The sequence below is a fragment of the Hylobates moloch genome, unplaced genomic scaffold, assembly GCF_009828535.3.
Source record: "Hylobates moloch isolate HMO894 unplaced genomic scaffold, HMol_V3 SCAFFOLD_1, whole genome shotgun sequence".
NCBI lineage: Eukaryota > Metazoa > Chordata > Mammalia > Primates > Hylobatidae > Hylobates > Hylobates moloch.
In genome coordinates, this window is record NW_026652276.1 from 168,334,913 (window position 1) to 168,356,445 (window position 21,533).

Here is a 21,533-nt window from a genome sequence, read left to right on the forward strand (position 1 = left end):
AAGCCATGCTAGCTGAAAAAGGTTTTTACCCACAACCTGCCCCTTCAACTAACTGCTTTAGAGTACATTTGCTATTTATTTCTAGAATTCCTCTTATTGGAACCCAGCTTCTAATGTGGAAAATTTAAGTATAGTTGGCTCCTTGTATTTGTGGGTTCTGTATTCAACCAACTGCAGGTCCAAAATATTAAAAATAAAACCCCACAACAATAAAAAAATACAGTATTAGCAACTATTTACATAATGTTCACATTGTATTAGGTATCAAATAATCTGGAGATGAGATGATTTGAAGTACACAGGAGGATGTGTGTAGATTATTTGCAAATAGCACATTGTTTTATAAGAGACTTACTTAAGCATTCTCAGACTGTAGTATCCAAGGGGGATCCTGGAACTAATCCCCCACACATGCTGCGGGATGACTGAAATTAGAAATGTTCAAGAATGTACAACTTTCTACCATGTCTGTTTGTGTTGGTATAAATCATGGAACATCAAATAAGACAAAATCCTCCAGATGTAAGCATCAAATGCTAGTCCTCTTGCTGTTTTAGTGAGTTGCCATGTTATTGGGGAGGACTCCAGATGAGAAATAACATTGCGATTTGTATTATCTCTGTGAGAGCCTCCCAGTCTGAATGTGGCTTGGACAATAGGGATACTGTTTAATTAGGCTGCAATGTGATTAAGATCTTTTGAGTTAATGATTTCTTCATCTTTTTAGTGGGCCGTGGATTTGTGAGAACACATCTTTGGAAACAATTAACACTAACTGTAAACAGTAAATATTGATTAATCATGAAATACCAATATAAGCTTTTAAAAAACACTAAGTAGATGTAAAGTTGATACAAAGACACATGGAAAACTTTCAACAGTATTAACTCTAAGATTAGGACAGCTTTCTCTGAATCTCTCACTCCTACATATTTGACATAAGTAACGAGATGCTATGTACCAAGAACTATGGCTCAGTTAAAAATGAAGAAGGTTCAAATACAGTGTGGTGAAAATGGTGAAGTCATTTTTATTTCAGTACTTGACAAAATACCCCATAAAATTCAAAACTTCTACCATTATACAAAAATAGGTCTCTACAAGTGATATTATCTGTCTTCATCACCAGTAGAATATATTAGGCAAAACATGTAACTTCAGTAGCCTTATAAGAAAAGTGCAGGACACCTCGAGCTACACATTCAGCAGTATTGTAATGCGTAAAAGTTTAATCTTTTCACCCATTTGATAAATACACAAGGTTTATAATTTAATGTTTTAAATTAGCATTCCACAAATATACAGGTAATTCAATAATTATTGTGCATGAATACATACACAATGCTTATATATACAAATTCCATTTGTTTTCATGTGCTGGCAAGGGATTTGTATACAATCATAAGCTGTGTTCATATTGGTCCCATTGAATATTCACAATACAAAAGCACAAAAGAACCACTGATTTACAAAAGGAAATCTGTTTAAAATCACTTCAATCGGCCCGGCGCGGTGGCTCACGCTTGTAATCCCAGCACTTTGGGAGGCCGAGGCGGGCGGATCACGAGGTCAGGAGATTGAGACCACGGTGAAACCCCATCTCTACTAAAAATACAAAAATATTAGCCGGGCGTGGTGGCGGGCGCCTGTAGTCCCAGCTACTCGGAGAGGCTGAGGCAGGAGAATGGCGTGAACCCAGGAGGCGGAGCTTGCAGTGAGCTGAGACCGTCCACCGGCACCCCCGCCTGGGGGCAGGAGGCGAGCTCCGTCCCCAAAAAAAAAAAAAAAATCACTTCAATTAATGATGTTTCAAAGGATTATCTTCTCATGCCAGCATGAAATTGAGTAGTTGAACCTATGAGAGAAAAACAGGAAATTCAATTGATTTCAAATTACATTTTACCTGTATCAGACCCACCAGAGTTCACACAAAGGAAATTATTATTCTCCATTTTTTTAAAAGCCCTTTTTTTCCTTAAAATGTCCTCTTCATACTTAAACTGAGTCTCTCCCCTCTACCCCCAAGATGGAGTGTTACTCTGTTGCCCAGGCTGGAATTCAGTGGTGTGATCTTGGCTCACTGCAACCCCTGCCTCCTGGGTTCAAGCAATTCTCCTGCCTCAGCGTCCCGAGTAGCTGGGACTACCCACACGTGCCACCACGTCCAGCAAATTTTTGTATTTTTAGTAGAGACGGGGTTTCACCATGTTGGCCAGGCTAGTCTTGAACTGGTTGGTCTTGAACTCCTGCCCTAGTGATCTGCCCGCCTCGGCCGCCCAAAGTGCTGGGATTACGGGCATGAGCCACCGCGCCCAGCCCATATACTTAAGCTGATTTTTAAGAGATTTTGAATATATATGTAAAAATCACCATGACTGGCTCTATAGCAAAGTAGGTGAGACTAATATTTAGAGTTTTTTTCAAGTGCTCTCAAAATGGAATGTTCTATACCTCATACATTTTTGAAAAATCTTTTGGTCTTCAAAATCTGGGTCTTGTGAAATTTGGATGCTCAAAACAAAACAAGCCAAGGCAAACCAACAAACAAACTCAGCTATAATAAAAGTTTACTACTACTACAAGATGCTTGGGTTTAAACAAATGATTTCTTGAAGGAAGAGATAAACTACTCAGTGATTCAAAGTCTCTGAATCAGGAGTGATCTGAAGTGAGATAGGGAAAAGAGGTTTTCCTTCCATGAACAGGGAATCCACCTTCATTTTAAAGTATGAATTGTTTTTTGTTTTTGAACAAAGAAAAAGAATCCTTACAAAGTATTTTAAATGGGACAGTTTTTTTCGATGATACATAAAAGCACAATATAGTAGCAGGGATAATGGTTACATTAAGTGCTTAAAGTAAGTGCTACCTCCTTAACTCCACCCGATTTGCATGCCTTACCACTTTCTTTTTTTTTTTTCTTTGAGACAGGGTCTCGCTCTGCTGCCCAGGCTGGAGTGCCGCGGCACGGCCTTACCACTTTCTGCCATGCACTACTTAGGAATACGTTCTCCAGTTAGGCTCTGTAGACTCAGAGTACCTTGCACACTGGTGCTCACTGTGCATTTTGTGTCATCAGTCTGCTGAATGAACATAGTAGGAAATCATTTTTGGGAGGAGTGGGATCTGGGGTGATAAATCATATTTTCACTTAAATTATTTAAAGTCAGTTTCTCTGCTGGTTACAAGAGTTTAAGCTTTAGCTAACTTAATAGCTCATGTACTAAACTGGAAGCTTTGATCATCCTAATGATGAGTGTGAAAGAACTTCAAAGAAAGGGGAGCTGTGGGTCTAGCACTGTGGTGCTGCCAAGATGTGGTTAAACTTAGAGCACCTGACTGTACAGTTCCAAGTCGTCTTTGCAGTGCCTCTAGCCGCGTGATATAATCTGTTAGGGCTCTGTCAGGATCATAATTCTGAAGCTGAGAACATGCTAAAGAACCAGGATTGAAATCAGCTGGAGTGCCTGGGTACCTAAAGGATTAAAAATATGTACATGAATCAAGTTATCCAGAAATATGCATATAAGTTACCAACCTGCCTCCACTCCCTTCCCCAAAAAGGTGGGTCACTTGTACACACATAATGTATATCCCCCAAGCTTCAGCTTTGGAGCTTGGGATGAGAAAGAGACAACTCTCCAATGAATTAAAAGATGCTACTACGTCAACATAAGAATGTCCAATACAATGCTTGTGGCAGAGGTCTCAATAAATTGGGTATGTATAAATGTATCTTGTCATGAAGATTGTTAAGCTTTTCATAATGGTCAGAGTATCAATTTTAGTCAATACTTTTCCCAATATCTAACCATAGCATATACTAAATAACACTTGGTCAGCTTTGTTTGCTATACCCTTGGAAATCAGTTACAAATTTAAACACTGGTTTTTACATTTTTACATTAAGCCTTAGATTATGTACTTTTTATTTTTTGGAGACTAAGTCTTGCTTTGTTGCCCAGGCTAGAGTGCAGTGGCGCGATCTCAGCTCATTGCAACCTCTGCCTCCTGAGTTCAAGCGATTCTCCTGCCTCAGCCTCCTGAGTAGCTGGGATTGCAGGCACCCACCACCATGCCCGGCTAATTTTTTTGTATATATATATATATATTTTTTTGAGACGGAGTCTCGCTGTGTCGCCCAGGCTAGAGTGCAGTGGTGCAATCTCAGCTCACTGCCAGCTCTGCCTCCCAGGTTCACACCATTCTCCTGCCTCAGCCTCCCAAGTAGCTGGGACCACAGGCGCCTGCCACCATGCCCGGCTAATTTTTTTTTATTTTTAGTAGAGACAGGGTTCCACCATGTTGGCCAAGCTGGTCTCAAACTAGCTGGTCTTGAACTCCTGACCTCATGACCTGCCCACCTCAGCCTCCCAAAGTGCTGGGATTATAGGTGTGAGCCACCGCACCTGGTTAGATTATGTAAATTATATATAACAAAGATGTCTATCTCAATACAAAGAAGTCAAAGCCCTAAAAATGTCCATTTTTCTGTTAAATATTAATACATTTAACAATTCCAAGCAGATTTTCTCAAATTCTTACCTATTCTGAAACGGTAAAGGGGACCTAATATAGTCCAGATCTGATCTTGAGCGATACGTAGTATGTCTTGGTTCGCCATATAGCTCCAGCCCACCAGAAGAATGATAAAATGAGTCAGTCTTTTCTGTACCTAAAGTAACCCAAAATATTCCTTGTAAAGAAAAATAAAATCCCAAGTCCTTAAAAAATTTCTACAAAATAGGTAACTGCTCAAAAGACTATTATACTATATTATACCATCTCCTATTTATAGTCATTTTCTATTATTCTTGCTAAAGGAGAAAACAGTACAAACAAAAATTTGGCTTTCAAATGTTATTTTGTTTACTTTTGAATATGAGTATTTCTGATATCTGGAATTATGTCTCAAAGAAAATTATTTAATTGGCATATTTTCTTCTTTAAAGACCTTAGCTCTAAGTAGATGAGAGGAGGGGTGTCTAGAGTGGGTGTGGTTTGTGGGAAATGATGTGGATAAAAAATATTAGACTAATGTAACCATTCCACTCTACTGACTTGAAACCAAGATTTGCTAACTTTTAATAAAACACAACTCATTATGATACAAATTTCAGCTGTTTCAGTGTAATGATATTTCAAAATACTTTGTGTAGGGTATCAAATCTATTTCCCCTCTCTCGGATGCTCAGCTCCTGGCAGAGTATGTAAAGGTGGTTTACTATGAACACACAGCACAGGAATGCTGTGTCCTCTGTACCTCTGTGTGCTCCCCAGATTTGGACCTCATCTTTATTGCCAGAAATGTTCAAGCCCTAGTTTGTTTCCACTTCTAGTTGTAGAAAGAAGGAATTTTAGCTGTTACCATTATTATACAACCTCTTGGTAAACTCAGAAACCTGTTTGAATATTGTTAAATTATGAAAACATCCTAATTCTTCCATATGACTAATAGCAATGCTGTCTTGAACCAGTGCCTTAAATGCAGTTATGAAGAGTGTGGGCTGTGGAGCCAGACTGCCAGTGTTTGGTCCTGGTTCCATCACTTCCCTACTGGCCATTCTGGGGCAAATGACATGTGTTTTCCATGCCTCGATTTTTCATCTAAAAGTGAGAATAGTAACAATTGTACTTATATCATAGGATTGGGAGAATACATGAAAAGAGCACGGCCTGGTGCAGACTAAGTTCTCCATGAAAATCAGCTATTATTACCCTCTTTAAAACAGTGACGTTACCTAGTTTTGGCAGTTATAAGGGCTTTGTCTTTGGAAAACATTGCTTCCAGAATTCATTACTTGGTTAAGTATTACACATGCAGTAATTCAGAGCAGCAGTCCCCAACCTTTTTGGCACCAGGGACACATTTCATGGAAGACAATTTTTCCATGGACCCAAAGGGGCCAGAATGGTTTCTGGATGAAACCGTTCCACCCCAGATCATCAGGCATTAGTTAGATTCTCATAAGGAGCACGCAACCTAGATTCCTCACGTGCAGTTCACAATAGGATTTGTGCTCCTATGAGAATCTAATGCCACGGCTGATCTGACAGGAGGTGGAGCTTGGGCAGTAATGCCTGCCGCTCACCTGCTGCTGTGCGGCCTGGTTCCTAACAGGCCACAGACAAGTATGGTCCATAGTCTGGGGGTGGGGGACTTCTGATTTAGAGAGTCATAAACATAAGAAAATATGCTATTTTGACTTCACCTTGATTCAGTCCAAAGCCATCTCTGTTAATATTGATGGAACCAGAACCTGTGACTCGATGCCACCGTCGAACCAAAAATTTCATTCTAAAAAAGATTCCAAGATAAAATTTCACAGCCCATCTATAAACAGTATATACACTTCCTACAAAAATCACATCACATATTTAAATATGAACATAGAACAAATGTCAAATTTCACAATTGCCCAATTAAATTACGTCAATGCCTGTTGTGACAAAATCAACTGGAACAGAAGAATAGGGATTCAAGATCCCCTCATCCCCTTCCCAAGAAGCATTAGAGGTCTCTTATATTGTCAGCATCAGGCTGCAGCTTGAGGGATAAATTGGGTATAAGGAGATGGAAGGCAAAAGTAGATGGGAAAAGCAGATAGGCAAAGAAAGGGTGAGAAGTAATGAAAAGAGAAAAGAATAGAGAATAAAGGGCAGATGAGATAAGAAGAGAACAAAAAGACCCTTAAATTGGCAATAAGAATGTGCTGGGAATGCTGCAAGGTGGGTGAGGCTCTTGTCCCTTTGATCAGGGACAAAAAACTGTTGGTTTCAAAAGGAACGGGAGTGTTAGCTTCATGAACCAGGTGCAGCAAGTTACCACCTGCCCCATCTTGGCCCAAGGAGCTTCTGGAGCACCACTTTTGATTTACTTTGAATCAGTTCCAAGGCTCCGTCTTAGGAGGGTCAAAATATGATAAACGTAATCTTGGATAAGAAAAAGCGGGGCAGAGTGAAGTATGTCAATAACAACTTCTACATTGCTCTCATGAAGCCTCTCTAGATCCCTCTAATCAAAATTACTAGCTAACTCCTGAGACCTCCCATTTATTTATTATATTCTAAGTTCTGTGCATATTAGTCTTCCCCACTAGAAAGTGAGCTGCCTTTAGGTATTTAGGCAGGATTATATATTTTCTCATCAATGCATCTACTAGCACGTACCCTGGTTTACTCTATACAAGGTGATGAAGAAAATGAAAGGTGATGAAGAGTAAATGAAACCAGGAGACTACAATATGGAATATCAGAAGCAAGGAGGGTCTAAGGCCCACAGTAAGATACAGCTTGTGCTCCCGTTTCCAGAGCCAGCATGAATGAGACTTGGGAGACTGGGCTGGTTGTTCTAGCTCTATCACTACTGGCTTTGTAACCTCTCCCTGCCTCAGTTTCCTCGAGTGTGAAAGGAGATTCTGGACTAGGTGATCTCAGACAGCTTCCAATTAAAAAACTGTGCCATATTTTTAGAGGAAAATAGGCCGGGTGCGGTGGCTCACGCCTGTAATCCCAGCACTTTGGGAGGCCGAGGTGGGCAGATCATGAGGTCAGGAGATTGAGACCATCCTGGCTAAGACGGTGAAACCCCGTCTCTACTAAAAATACAAACAATTAGCCGGGCGTGGTGGTGGGCACCTGTAGCCCCAACTACTGGGGAGGCTGAGGCAGGAGAATGGCGTGAACCCGGGAGGCGGAGCTTGCAGTGAGCTGAGATCACGCCACTGCACTCCAGCCTGGGCAACAGAGCGAGACTCTGTCTCAAAAAAAATAAAAAAATAAAATAAATAAAAAAAAAGAAGCATCAGATGTGACCTGACAGAAAGAACTTTAAAAAGCAAAATTCCTTTAAGATTCTGTCTGCCTCCTAAAAGGGAGGGGGATGCATGGAGAAGCCTTGGTGCTTGTATGCACATATAACCAGGTCAGAAGACTGTAGAGTGGGCCAGGTCCTCAAAGTAGCTTGAGTCTTGGCTCCATGTCAATCACAGAATGAATACCAGAGTTCTTTGCTTGGAATTACTAGAGAAAGAACAATAAAAGCACTAGCAAAAATCCAATGCTCTAAAGGCTAACCTCTGACTTGAATACAGTTAGGAAAGGACTTTCCATAGCTGGGCACCAAAAGTGGGTTATCTTAGCAATGAAGAAAATGAATGTATGCCAGCCTAAGAAGTAATTTGTCAACCACATTTTTAAATTTTATAATCTTTTATTTATTTACATGTGTGAGCTTGTTCATGGGCTTTTTCAGATTTTTTTTTTTTTTTTTGAGACAGAGTCTTGCTCTGTCACCCAGGCTGGAGTGCAGTAGCGCAATCTCAGCTTACTGCAAGCTCTGCCTCTCAGGTTCATGCCATTGTCCTGCCTCAGCCTCCCAAGTAGCTGGGACTACAGGCGCCCACCACCACACCTGGCTAATTTTTTTTTGCATTTTTAGTAGAGACGGGGTTTCAGCGTGGCCAGGATGGTCTGGATCTCCTGACCTCATGATCCGCCGGCCTTGGCCTCCCAAAGTGCTCTGATTACAGGTGTGAGCCACCACTCCCGGCCTTTTTTTTTTTTTTTGACAGAGTCTCACTCTGTCACATGGCTGGAGTGTAGTGGCGCCGATCTTGGCTCACTGCAACCTCTGCCTCCCAGGTTCAAGTGATTCTCCTGCCTCAGACTCCCGAGTAGCTGGGACTACAGGCACCTGCCACTATGCCCAGCTAATTTTTTTTTTTTTTTTAAGTAGAGATAGGGTTTCACCATGTTGGCCAGGCTGGTCTCGATCTCCTGACCTTGTGATTCGCCTGCCTTGGCCTCCCAAAGTGCTGGGATTACAGGCATGAGGCACCATGCCCGACCCAGATTGTTTCCTAAAAGGCAGCCGTGACTGGATAGGCCAGCTCTTGAGTCACCAGCTGCCTGGACCTAGGAAGGCCCTTTTCATAGTCTACACATACCGTGCCAGTATTCCTGCTAAATGAATGAAAACCTAGAAAAAAAAAGCAGACATGCTTCAGTGATGGCACATACCTCCTACTATACAAATGTAGAGTATAACTAGCAAAGAATAGAGGGAGAATTAAAAAGAACTAATCCTTTTAGAGAGTCTACTAGTAAAATGCATTTTCCTTCGAGTCTTTACCTGGAAATTGCAATGGATACTCTGACGGCCGACCGAAACCTGGTGAAGCCCTTTGGGCGATTGGTGATCACCTCTAGATCCGTGAAAGCCGGCTGCCCCCCCATCCGGGCAAGCAGGGCCAAGGTGGCATCTTCACATTCCTGGAACCCACCCAGTAACAGCAGCAGGTATTTCTTCTGGTAAATGAGAGCCTTTCGAAAACTTTCTGCCCTCAAGTATTTACCATAAATTCTCTATATTTAAGGAAGAGAAGAATGTAAAGACATTAAGAAAACATTCAACCTGCTCTCTAGGGGAAAATAACCTAGATTTTAAGAAGTAGTAGTAGTAGAGGTGGTAGTAGTAGTAGTAGTAGTAGTAGTAGTAGTAGTAGTAGTAGTAGTAAAATGGCAGGTATCCTATCACTGTTTTCTACTTTATCAGCAAAGTTGAAATTTAAGATAAACTAACCTTTACACTTTTGCCTCTATGAGTCAATGGAGTCTGAATACTAATATTATAGTTAGGCTTCTTGTTTCTTTTGGGTTTTAGCCCTTATCAATCATATTAATTGCAAATATTTCTATCATCCCAATTTTTTTTAATTGTACAGAGCTATTTTTATTAGGGCCACTAATCTATTTATTTATTTATTTATGAGACGGAGTGTCATATGTCAGAGTTTAGTCATATGGGTGACTAAACTCTGTCACCCAGACTGGAGTTTAGTGGCGTGATCTCAGTTCACTGCAACCTCCGTCTCCCGGATTCAAGCAATTCTCCTGCCTCAGCCTCCCAAGTAGCTGGGATCACAGGTGCCCACCACCATGCCTGGCTAATTTTTGTATTTCTAGTAGAGATGGGATTTCACCATGTTGGCCAGGCTGATCTCGAACTCCTGACCTCAGTGATCCACCCACCTCGGCCTCCCGAAGTGCTGGGATTACAAGTGTGAGCCACCAGTGCCTGGCCTAATCTAACTTTTTAAATGTTAATGTTTTCTATCCCTTCAGAGTCATAAACTGGAATAAATGTTCCAAAAGTTTTTCTTGTTGACTGATTAAGGTAGTTTTAACAACATTCATTATTAGTTACTAGAGAGGCTTTTCAGAGGGCTTACCATTTTACAGAGTATGATGCTCTTACATTGACAATAGTAGAGCTTTTGTTAGGAGTTGAAAAGATAACATTCTTTTGGTCTATTAGGGATGAAACCAGGGGAAGTGGAACCGTGAGCCCAGGATGCTGTCACTGTGACCATTAATAGAGGTTAATTTGGTCCCAATCCTGGGCATGCCTTTCCACAAACCTCTGTGACCTGCATTCATGACAAAGACGGAATAAAAAGACCTAGAGGCAAAACCTGAATACTATCTAAATTTTTTTTTTTTTTTTTTGAAACAGAGTCTCACTCTGTGGCCCAGGCTGGAGTGCAGTGGTGCGATCTAGGCTCACTGCAACCTCCACCTCCTGGGTTCAAGCGATTCTCCTGCCTGGGAGAGTAGCTGAGACTATAGGCACCCGCCACCACGCCCGGCTAATTTTTTTTTTTTTTTTTGTATTTTTAGTAGTGACGGGGTTTCACCATGTTAGCCAGGATGGTCTTGATCTCCTGACCTCGTAATCTGCCCATCTCGGCTTCCCAAAGTGCTGGGATTATAGGCGTGAGCCACCATGCCCGGCCCTAAATTTCTTTAGACTGTTTATTTAAGGTCAGTGAGAGATGAAAGAAGGCAAAAACATAGAACCAGCTGTGATGTTTAGATGGGAGATGTCTCCTACCTTTAAAGTGACATGTTCAGAATCAGGGCTCAGAGTTTGAAGTAAAGAGTCATTTCTTAGTTCAGCTTTCAGTTTGTATACTTCAGCTTCTGCCCTTTTCAAAGATTTCTGGAGAGCCAATTTTTCTCTGTTCCATACTTCTTTTTCAGAGGCAATGATGGCTTCAATGTTGGCACTGCCATTCAATGAAAACCTGGAAGACTACAAAGACCACAGCCTACTTACATGATTTTTAAGAACAAGTCTCTGAAGAAAAGTCTGAGCTAAACATATTAAAGATATCTGCATGATGATGCAGTCTCAACTTTCTAACCCCACCCAGACAAAGTTCAAAGCCAATCTCAATTGACATTAAGTATATACACTAACTCCTTTTTTTTTTTTTTTTGAGACAGAGTCTCGCTCTGTCCCCCAGGCCAGAGTGCAGTGGCGCGATCTCTGCTCACAGCAAGCTCTGCCTCCCGGGTTCATGCCATTCTCCTGCCTCAGCCTCCCGAGTAGCTGGGACTACAGGCGCCCGCCACTACGCCTGGCTAATTTTTTGTATTTTTAGTAGAGACGGGGTTTCACCATGTTAGCCAGGATGGTCTCTATCTCCTGACCTCGTGATCCACCCGCCTCGGCCTCCCCAAGTGCTGGGATTACAGGCATGAGCCACTGAGCCCAGCCCATATATACTAACTCTTAAGTACATGGTCCTTTGCTAAGTACATTAGCTTTACAACTAAAAGTCCTTGAGAAAGCCTGGCCACAGGGAAGGTTTAGCAGATTAGCAGAGCTTTGAACTAAAAAAGTCAAGAGACCTAACAGACCATTTGGGTCCAAATTTTGAGCCTGTGCCTGAAATAGTGTACTGGAGAAGTGGGAAAAAAACAAGCCAGTATGTACATAATAATTGGATTTCTATAAAAGGCACGTAAATGTGTTATTATGTATTTAACCATACAGTTGTCTCACAGGTCTCGTCTATCTTTATATTGGGTGATTATGGAAACTAGCAATTAATTTTATACCTGTTTTTAAATGGAAAACTTTAAAGTAAATTCTCAGAGTAATTTATTAGACTGAAAGACATAATTTAACAGAAACTTTTACTTGAGTCATGAACACAATAACTGATAAAGTAACTGAAGAAAACAGTCAGGATTCACACTGAATATCTCGTGTATCTGTTATTGGTCCCTAGGTAGCAAAGTATCTGGCTTTGGAGATACATGTATCTTGGTTTGACTATGACTTCAATTCAGTTTTCTCAGGTATAAGGTGGATGTGGATTAGAGATTCTACATGTATACAACCCAGAGTCGAGTACAGAGATGGTTTCCAATAAATAACGTAATTATTAGTAACTTAGTAATAATATTATTATTGTCATCCCTATAAAATCTTCTACAGATCCTACTAAGAATCAGGTGTGTGACAGTTTTATATTAACAGGATTAAAACTTGAACTAGATAGCAGAAATGATAAGCATGCACTAATTCTCATATATGGAGATGCTAAAAATGGACATACATTATCTCTACCAGCTCCTGTCTGTCGATACCACCTGATCTGCTCTTCCAGCTTCATAACCATGTTCCTTAAGTCATTCTTCTCTTCAGTCAGTTGACTGATATGCCCTGTCAGCTCAGCATTTTGTCTCAGTAGTCTTTCAGTCAGTGAGCCACAGGAAGTACTTGGGGACACCAAGCTGGGCTGGAAAAATAAAATGGTGTAAGGTCACTTAAGCACAAATGGATGTGAATAATGCATATAAAGTGTGAATAGGCACCGAGAGCAACAGAATTCATGAATTGGTGCCTGAGTTGAGTCTTCAGTAATAGGTAGATATTTACCAGGCAGAAAAGATAAGGAAGGGCATATTAAGCAAAAGGCACAAAGGCTTGAGCGAGTGTGTATTGTTTTTGGGGTGTTGTAGGTTGCCTGGTAAGTCTAGATTGCTTCACTTTATGAATAACAGACCTAAATGCAGGCAATGGAGAGTCATGAAAGGCTTGATGTAAAAATATGACACAAAATTTATGTGTTGGGAAAATTCCTTTGGTAGTAACGTACAAAGCAGGGGAAATTAGGGAAGATACAATCTTCAAGTCAGGTAGACCTATCAGGAAGTTCTTTCAACAGCCAGGTAAGAAATGCTGAAAGCCTGAATGGAGGCAATGACTAAGGGACAGAAAGTAAAGGGTGTGTGGGAGAGGTATTTAGAAGGTAAGAGGGACAGGACTTAGTGACTGTCTAGACGTGCAGATAAGGGTGAAGGAAAGTGGTCTATGGTGACTTTCAGCTTTCTAAACTGGGTGATATCATGACTAGAAATGAGGGTCTGCAGCAGGAAGTAGAAAGGGAAGATGGTGTTCAGTTTGGAATGTGCCTGTGAGTTTCCTAAGGGGTCACTATGGGGTACATTTCCCCAAGGAAAAATGTCTAGTATCTAATTGAAAATATAAACATGGAACACAGGACAGAGGTCTAGACTAGAACCACAGTCCACTAAAGATAAGTTCCATAAGGGTGAGGTTTTAGTCAGATTTGTTCACTGTATCTCCAGAACCTATCTGGCACAGAATAAGTGTTCAATGTAAGTATTTGTTTAATAAATAAGTCTAGTGAGAGCTCAGGGTGTTGGACTGTGTGAGCTTTCATAGTTACAGGTTAGAGAAAAGAAGAAGAGGGTAGGAAGAGGAACCATAAGGCAACTGATGAAAGAAGCAGAAGAAAAGCTAGAGTACTGACATGACAGGCAAGGAAAGAGAGGGTTTTAAGAAAATAAAAGAGGTCAAAAGTATCAAATGCTACAAAGAAGTCAAGAAATCAACTGAAAAGATTCACCAGATTAGTCAATTGTTTAGACACTGGTAGGAGTCTAAGGGTGTTTCATGGAGTAGAGAGGATAGAAGCCAGATCACTCTTTACGGAAGCTTGTCTCCATACAGTAAAAGGTCAACATAATTATTCAATAACAATAATGAAAGCTAATTTCCCCCCTAAGCTTTCATTATCTTCTCTTGGGGGAAAGCAAGCATTATTATTCATATTTAAAATAAATGAAAAGATACAAATAAAACTCTACATAAAGAGTATAAAGAATATGCTGCAAGTTTCAAATGATTCAGTTTCTATTAAATCTTTGCTCTCAATGCTTTAGAAATAACTTTTAAAAAGTATTACCTCTTCACCTTGCTGGCCAGTTAATTTCTGTAGTTGTAAAATAATTTCATCAATATTTTCCTGAACCCAAATGAAATCTTCATCATCTGCTGTTTCAAACTGTAGTCTTCAAGAAAAAGACAAAAAGTCAAAATATACCTTCTCAATTAGGGGTGTTTACTACCACAAACATTACAGAGCAGGCAACGTTCTACTTCACCTATCACTTCTCCCTTATATCCCGTGCTCTCTTCCCTGGGTCAAAGTGTTAGATGGTTGTTTTCAGACATTTGAGTTACGTTAAAGAATATCACCTCCTAATGTAAACATGCATTACCTTTAAAATTTCAATTCCCCACCCTTGGCTAGCTGTCAAAGAGGCATGGGGGTCTACCCAGCCTAAGAATACTACTTTCCCAAAGATCAGGCAGAAAAGTCTAACCTCTTAGAGGCTTTCTGGGCTAGAATCTGTAGTTTTGAAGCTACACATTGAAGCTTTTGTCTGATCATTTCTAATTCATGATTACAGCCGGTTCCTCCTCCATTCATTTCAATCAATTTAGCGTAGTTTGATTCTTTTGTTTCTCCTTCTATTTTCTGTTGAAGAACCCAATTTCTAGTTCGATCACTGGTTAAGCTCCATGTGGTTGGCTGGCAATTTTGGACAGAATAAGAAAACAATAATTATAAGTGAACAGCATATCACAGTCTATCTTAAGGGAACACAATTATTGTTTATATCCAATAAACTTCTATAGATTTCATTTTTAAGTGATTTACATACAGCTATTTAAGTAATTTAATCCAATATCAAAATTTAATGATCAAAGGGCTGCAGTACTTTCCTTAAAAATATCTAAAAAGAAACTGTCAGTTTACCTCATTAAGGTTCTGATACAGAATTCTTCTACTTTCTCGTTTTTCTTCTCGTTCTAGTTCTTGCTTCTGGAATTCCTGCATGATTCCTTGTAGTCGCTGTCCTTCAAGGTCTAACTTATAAACTTGTTGTCTTTTCTCTTCCAGCTGGCGCTGAAGATCTTCCACTTTGGACTGGAGCTCATGCATTTTTTTCTGTCCCTCAGTGTTGGCCTCTTGTTCTGTCTGCAGTGTTTTCCTATGAACCTGCCTATCTTTTTCCATTTGCTGTCGTGTTTGCAAAGAATCCAGTTTATATTTTTCAGTCTCATTTAACAATTCTACTATGCGACTGTGTTTTTCCTCTAGCTGTTTCTGCAGCTCTTTCAGTAGGTCCTCTGAGGGCAAGGGTGGCCGAGACTGCCCAGTACCATCACTGCTCTGCAGCTGTGCGTGCAATTCCCGCTCCCTATCTAGGGTACTACTCATTTCCAGAATTCGAACTTTCTCAGATTCAAGAAGTACTTGAAGCTCTAAGTTTCGACCTTGTTCTTCTGACAACTGGGCATCATATAGCATTCTCTGTGATTCTATTTTTTGCTGGGATTCATTCAGTAGTTGTTTCTGTTGTTCCAAAAGTAGATTTAGCTGAAGATTCCTTTGTTTCTGACTTTCAAGTGAAAACTTCAGATCCTGGTATGAGAAAATCAAATTTAAGAACTTGTTAATATTATTAAAAATACTTGGCCAGGCGTGGTGGCTCAAGCCTGTAATCCCAGCACTTTGAGAGGCCGAGGCGGGCAGATCACCTGAGGTCAAGAGTTCAAGACCAGCCTGGCCAACATGGTGAAACCCTGACTCTACTAAAAATACAAAAAATTAGCTGGGTGCAATGGCACGTGCTTGTAGTCCCAGCTACTTGGGAGGCTGAGGCAGGTGAATTGCTTGAATCTGGAAGGTGGAGGTTGCAGTGAGCCTAGATTGCACCACTGCCCTCCAGCATGGGCAACAGAGCGAGACTTTGACTCAAAAAAAAAAAAAAAAATTTTATAAGTATACAACCATGTGTTTATTAATACTATGTTGGTAGTATCTGTATTAGAAAATAGAACTGATTATTTAGTTTATTAACTTAAATGTTCAGTAGTTAGTGCATAATCATGAAATATAAATAAAAGAAGGGTAAGATAATACTTTTCTCAAAAAATCTTAATCTAGGTAATATGAAGCAGGGTACATTTCTTATAAGAATAACAACCTTTAAAAATATAACTGTTCCTGGAGATCTTACGTTTTGATAAGATTCCTGTGCACATTAATAAATTTGTATAAAAAATAAATGTTCCTGACATAATGTGACAGGAGTTCCTGAAAAACCTTATGTTTTGCAGTATCACATGCTAAAAATAATAGGGCTTATAAGGAAAGTAAGGTTAGGGGCAAATAACTCAAAATATACATAAACTTTTAATGGTCAAAAAACTATAATTGGTACCTAGGGAGATATCATGTCCCTGCCGGGCAGAGAGTTCTCTTTGCCTGGAGGCTAACACAGTGGACATTAAAAATAAAAAATTGGGCAAAAATGCTGGCAACACATTGTTTTTCAGCATAGAGTTAGTGAGAATTAGGATTACATGGCTAGGAGAGCTCTGAGCCAGTGAGACAACTCCACCTCTATTAAAAGCAGATACTGCATGTAGTAGTACAGCCTGCCTTGAGCTGAGATCCTTGCAAAGCAAGGATGTGTCTCTCTGAAAAGGGCCAATGTTCACTTTAAATGTTCTTAAGCAGTGAGGGCTCCAGAAAAGTATCCCTGTTCCTTTTCTCTAGGAGAAAACAGGAACCAAAACTACCTCTGTATTAAACTGACAGGATTGCCATATTTATCTGTGTGTACCAATTCACATGCCCAAAACATGTTGCAGCAGAGCAGTCTATATGCATCCTTGGATGTAGCAAAACAAACAAAAAAAACCAATCACCACTCCATTAGCATTTCTTCATAATACGGTTTAGATAACATTATGTAGTATTCAACGCACAGTGAACAACTTACCATATCTTATTAAGAAGTCTAAGGTTGACATTTTAGATGGAGGAAAGTCTCAAGACTCTCTTCTATCATTCTGGATTTTCCAGACATTTAAAGACAAAGATAACAGTACCTCAAGTTCTTCTTTATCCCGTTCTTCACTGCGTCCCAACTTGGCTTTCTCTTTCTCCAAAGCCCATTGGAGCTCTCTTGATTTTTTCTGTTCACTTGCTAATGTGTCATTAAGCAAATGTACTTCATCTGTCTTATCTTTAACTTCCAACCTAAGTCAGAAAGACAAATGAACTTCCATAAAGCTATGTTGACGAAGCATATAATGAAAGAGAGAGAGAAAAACAGCTTCCACTGATAAGTTGAGGCATATAATAAACTAGCTAAGAGGAAAATATAAACTATTAAAGATTCTTGACTGGGGTTCATTTCAAATTAACTCTTTCTTTTTTTTGTTGTTTTGTTTCAAGACGGAGTCTCGCTCTGTTGCCAGGCTGGAGTGTAGTAGCGCCATCTTGGCTCACTGCAACCTCCACCTCCCGGGTTAAAGCAATTCTCCTGCCTCAGCCTCCCGAGTAGCTGGGACTACAGGCGCCCGCAACTACACCCAGCTAATTTTTGTATTTTCAGTAGAGATGGAGTTTCACCATTTTGGCCAGGATGGTTTCAATCTCTTGACCCCATGATCCGCCTGCCTCGGCCTCCCAAAGTGCTCAGATTACAGGCGTGAGCCACCGCGCCTGGCCCTCTTTTTTCTTTTTTTTTGAGATGGAGTTTCCCTCTTGTCACCCAGGATGGAGTGCAATAGCGTGATCTTGGCTCACTGTAACCTCCGCCTCCCGGGTTCAAGCGATTCTCCTGCCTCACCCTCCCGAGTAGCTGGGATTACAGGTGAACGCCAGCACGCCCAGCTAATTTTTTGTATTTTTAGTAGAGATGGGGTTTCACCATGTTGGTCAAGCTGGTCTGGAACTCCTGACCTCAGGTGATCCACCTGCCTTGGCCTCCCAAAGTGCTGGGATTACAGGCGTTATTCACCACACCTGGCTTCAAATTAACTGTTTCTAGTAGTACAATTATTAGTTATTAATTATCAGTGCAAACAACTATGCAATTTATTGTTACAAAATAGTATTAATAAAAATTTTGGCTGGGCATGGTGGCTCACACCTGTAATCCTGGCACTTTGGGAGGCTGAGGTGGGTGGGTCACCTGAGGTCAGGAGTTCAAGACCAGCATGGTCAACATAGTGAAAGTCTGTCTCTATTGAAAATACAAAAATTAGCTGGGCATGGTGGCGGGTGCCTATAATCCCAGCTACTCAGAAGGCTGAGGCAGGAGAATTGTTTGAACCTGGGTGGTGGAGGTTGCAGTGAGCTGATATCATGCCACTGCACTCCAGTCTGGGCAACAGAACGAGATTCCGTCTCAAAACAATTAAATAAAAATAAAATAAAATAAATAAATAAAAAGTAAAAATTTTTGAGTTTTACTGAACATGGGAATCACCATGTCTATTTGTGTGTGAAGCTAATGTTCAATATAAAAACGACTAGTTGTAATGTGTCTGGCAACAGAATATCTCAGTATTTATACCAAGAAATATATTCTTTTAACAAGCATTGTCTCTTCAAATATTTTGCATATTTTAGCTCACTCAATCATGAATTCTACTGCATTCATAAATATCACTTCAAATTGGTTGATGGTAAAATAAAGGTCAAAGTCAAAATTATATTTCATACAAGTCTCACACAGAACTGAAGTCACAGTAGAGAATATGCTATAATCATGATCATAAGTTCATCATTTGGAAGCATTTAGAGTTTTTTCTATTACAGTTTTTCCTAAAAAAAAAACAGTTGCATGCTATTTAAACATCATGCATGTTATATTTTTCTATATTTGCACAGTGTTTATGACAAAATTACTCCCATTCCTTGTTACATGTTTATAATAAGGAAGCCTGGCACACCTGAAAGCCTCCAGTTCCTTTAGGTGTTTATGCTGTGCCTTGAGTGTTGTTTCTAGTTCCAATTTAGTTTGTGCAAGCTCACTCTTCAGTTCAGCAACCATCATTTTCTCAGAACTCAGCTGCTCCTGCAGTTCCGTTGCTCTGTCTTTCATACTGCTGAGCTCCACTTGCAACTCCAGCATTTGAGACTGCTTCTGCTGTATATTATATTCCAAGAGTTCTACATAGAACATGATTAATATTTAAAACATAATCAAGCAACTCATATTTGGCTTATAAATATTTGTTAAGAACTGATTTGTAGGTTAGGAGATTACTTCAAAGGAAACATGAAAAATTATAGTCCCAAGAGTTGGTAATGCAGTCTAGGCATGGTGGCTCACACCTGTGATCCCAGCACTTTGGGAGGCTGAGGTGGGAGGGAGGACTGCTTAAGGCCAGGAGTTCAAGACCAGCCTGGGCAACATGGTGAAACTCTGTCTCTACTAAAAATACAAAAATTAGCTGGGCATGCTGGCATGTGCCTGTAGTCCCATCGACTCAGGAGGCTGAGGTGGGAGGATTGCTTGAGCCCGGGAGGTGGAGGTTGCAATGAGCTGAGACCATGCCACTGTACTCCAGCCTCGGTGACAGTGAGACCCTGTCTCAAAAAAACAAACAAAAAGGGTTGGTAATGTATAAAAATAAATTTCAGGCATGTTTTCCTCACAGTGCTAGTGGCCAAGATTTCAGAACTATAAATATATAAGGATAAAAGTTTAAGGCCAGGCGCGGTGGCTCACGCTTGCTGAGGCAGGAGAATGGCGTGAACCCGGGAGGCGGAGCTTGCAGTGAGCCGAGATTGCGCCACTGCACTCCAGCCTGGGCGACAGAGCGAGACTCCGTCAAAAAAAAAAAGTTTAAGAGAATACATTAATGGATGCAAGACTTAACATTTAAAAAAAAACTTTAAATGGAACTCATATTTGTACATTCAGAATTTCAAGAACGTACATTAAAAAATCCCAAAGATTTTTGATAGCCACACAAAGTACCTGCAGGAGTTACCAAAGTAACTGACTACAATGATGAGCACTGCTGATATCTGTTGTTCAGCACCCCTTTGCAGATAGTCCCTTGGAACTTTAATAGGACTCTGATCCCAGAAGTGGGAAATTCAAACCCCCCTTTGGATACTGTCCTTTTATCCATTGAAAGCCAACAAAACCCTTGCTACATGTTTGCTGCAATAAAAACAAACTGAAAATTTTAAATGCCTCAGTATGTTAAATGAAAAAAAGCATGTTATAAAATATGTATCAGGATTCCTTTTTTATGAAAAATATAAGCTTATGTACACATGCACATTGAAAAGGTCTGGAGACATATTTACCCAGGTGTTAGGTAGTCATTATTTTAGGATTTAGGTGATTCAAGGGATGATTTTCACTCTATTCTTTTCTGTATTCTACCATAAATATATAATACTATACTACTCAAATAAGAAAAGCATTTTTAACTTAAAAAATACTATCAAAGTTCAACAATTCACATTACAATTCATATTAGTGATGTCAGGAGACAGAAATAACATTAGCTTTAGATGATAATCAATCATGTTTAATTTAGGCTTCTAAAAACTTTAGAGGTTAAGGATTTACATAAATGTGAATCTGTGACATTAAGCTTTCAATGGTGTTCTATTTAACCTAAGTAAAACAATATTAATCTATCTCTAAAAGGCATCTTCAATTAAGCCTATGTTTAAAGTGGTATGTTTATCTCATTATGATTCTCTTTTCTGAAGTAATTTTAACCTGCTTTGGTTTTTTTTTCCTTCTTAAACTCAGTGGTAAGAATGCTTCAGTTTGTTTTGTTTTGTTTTGTTTTTTTTTTGAGAGTCTTGCCCTGTCACCCAAGCTGGAGTACAATGGCATGATCCCGACTCACTGCAACCTCTGCCTCCTAAGTTCAAACGATTCTCCTGCCTCAGCCTCCCAAGAAGCTGGGATTACAGGCACCCACCACCATGCCAAGCTAATTTTTGTATTTTTAGTAGAGATGGGGTTTCACCATGTTGGCCAGGCTGGTCTCATACTCCTGATCTCGTGATCCTCCTGCCTCGGCCTCCCAAAGTGCTGGGACTACAGGAGTGAACCACAGGACCCGGCCTGCTTCAGCTTTTTAATGACCAATGTGAGACCATGCTGTGACTTTCAAAATTTTCAAAAGGATACATGTTTCTACCAGTACATGAAACAAAATTACTGAACACACAGGTATGTGTCCTCAGTGGAGATGATGAAAATTAGATTTCACTTTACTTTCTAATGATTTCCATCTGTAGCTCAATTTAAAAGACCAGATACTGTTATCAAAAAGTACCTAAACAAGCATATCACAAAAATAAAAATCCAACTAGCCAATTACCATATGAAAAAGGACTAAACACTTCAGGAACTAGAGAACAGCCAATTAAAACCACAGTAAGAATCCACTGCACACTCATCAGATTGGCAACAGAAGTCTGACTATACCAACTGTTGGCAAAGATGTGAAGCAACGTTACTCTCATATACTGCTACTAAGTGTATAAACTAATATGACTATGTGGGAAAATCATTTGATGTTA

At 40.0% G+C, this 21,533-nt stretch overlaps 1 protein-coding gene across 3 annotated transcripts in view; it reads right to left on the reverse strand.

The window, feature by feature from the left end:
• Nucleotides 1-1,773: 1,773 nt before the first annotated feature.
• Nucleotides 1,774-21,533, reverse strand: part of AKAP9 (A-kinase anchoring protein 9) — a 169,940-nt gene continuing 150,180 nt past the window's right edge. For all 3 annotated transcript variants that reach the window (XM_032761106.2, XM_032761105.2, XM_058424853.1), the window contains 12 exons: nt 18,923-19,142; nt 17,069-17,219; nt 14,925-15,593; nt 14,488-14,696; nt 14,067-14,172; nt 12,411-12,593; nt 10,895-11,095; nt 9,134-9,366; nt 6,213-6,298; nt 4,546-4,675; nt 3,336-3,475; nt 1,774-1,855 (listed from right to left, as the gene is read on the reverse strand). In XM_032761106.2, coding sequence (XP_032616997.1) covers nt 1,818-1,855; nt 3,336-3,475; nt 4,546-4,675; nt 6,213-6,298; nt 9,134-9,366; nt 10,895-11,095; nt 12,411-12,593; nt 14,067-14,172; nt 14,488-14,696; nt 14,925-15,593; nt 17,069-17,219; nt 18,923-19,142 — 2,366 coding nt within the window. In that variant the 3' untranslated portion in view covers nt 1,774-1,817. The remainder of the gene's footprint in view (nt 1,856-3,335; nt 3,476-4,545; nt 4,676-6,212; nt 6,299-9,133; nt 9,367-10,894; nt 11,096-12,410; nt 12,594-14,066; nt 14,173-14,487; nt 14,697-14,924; nt 15,594-17,068; nt 17,220-18,922; nt 19,143-21,533) is intronic.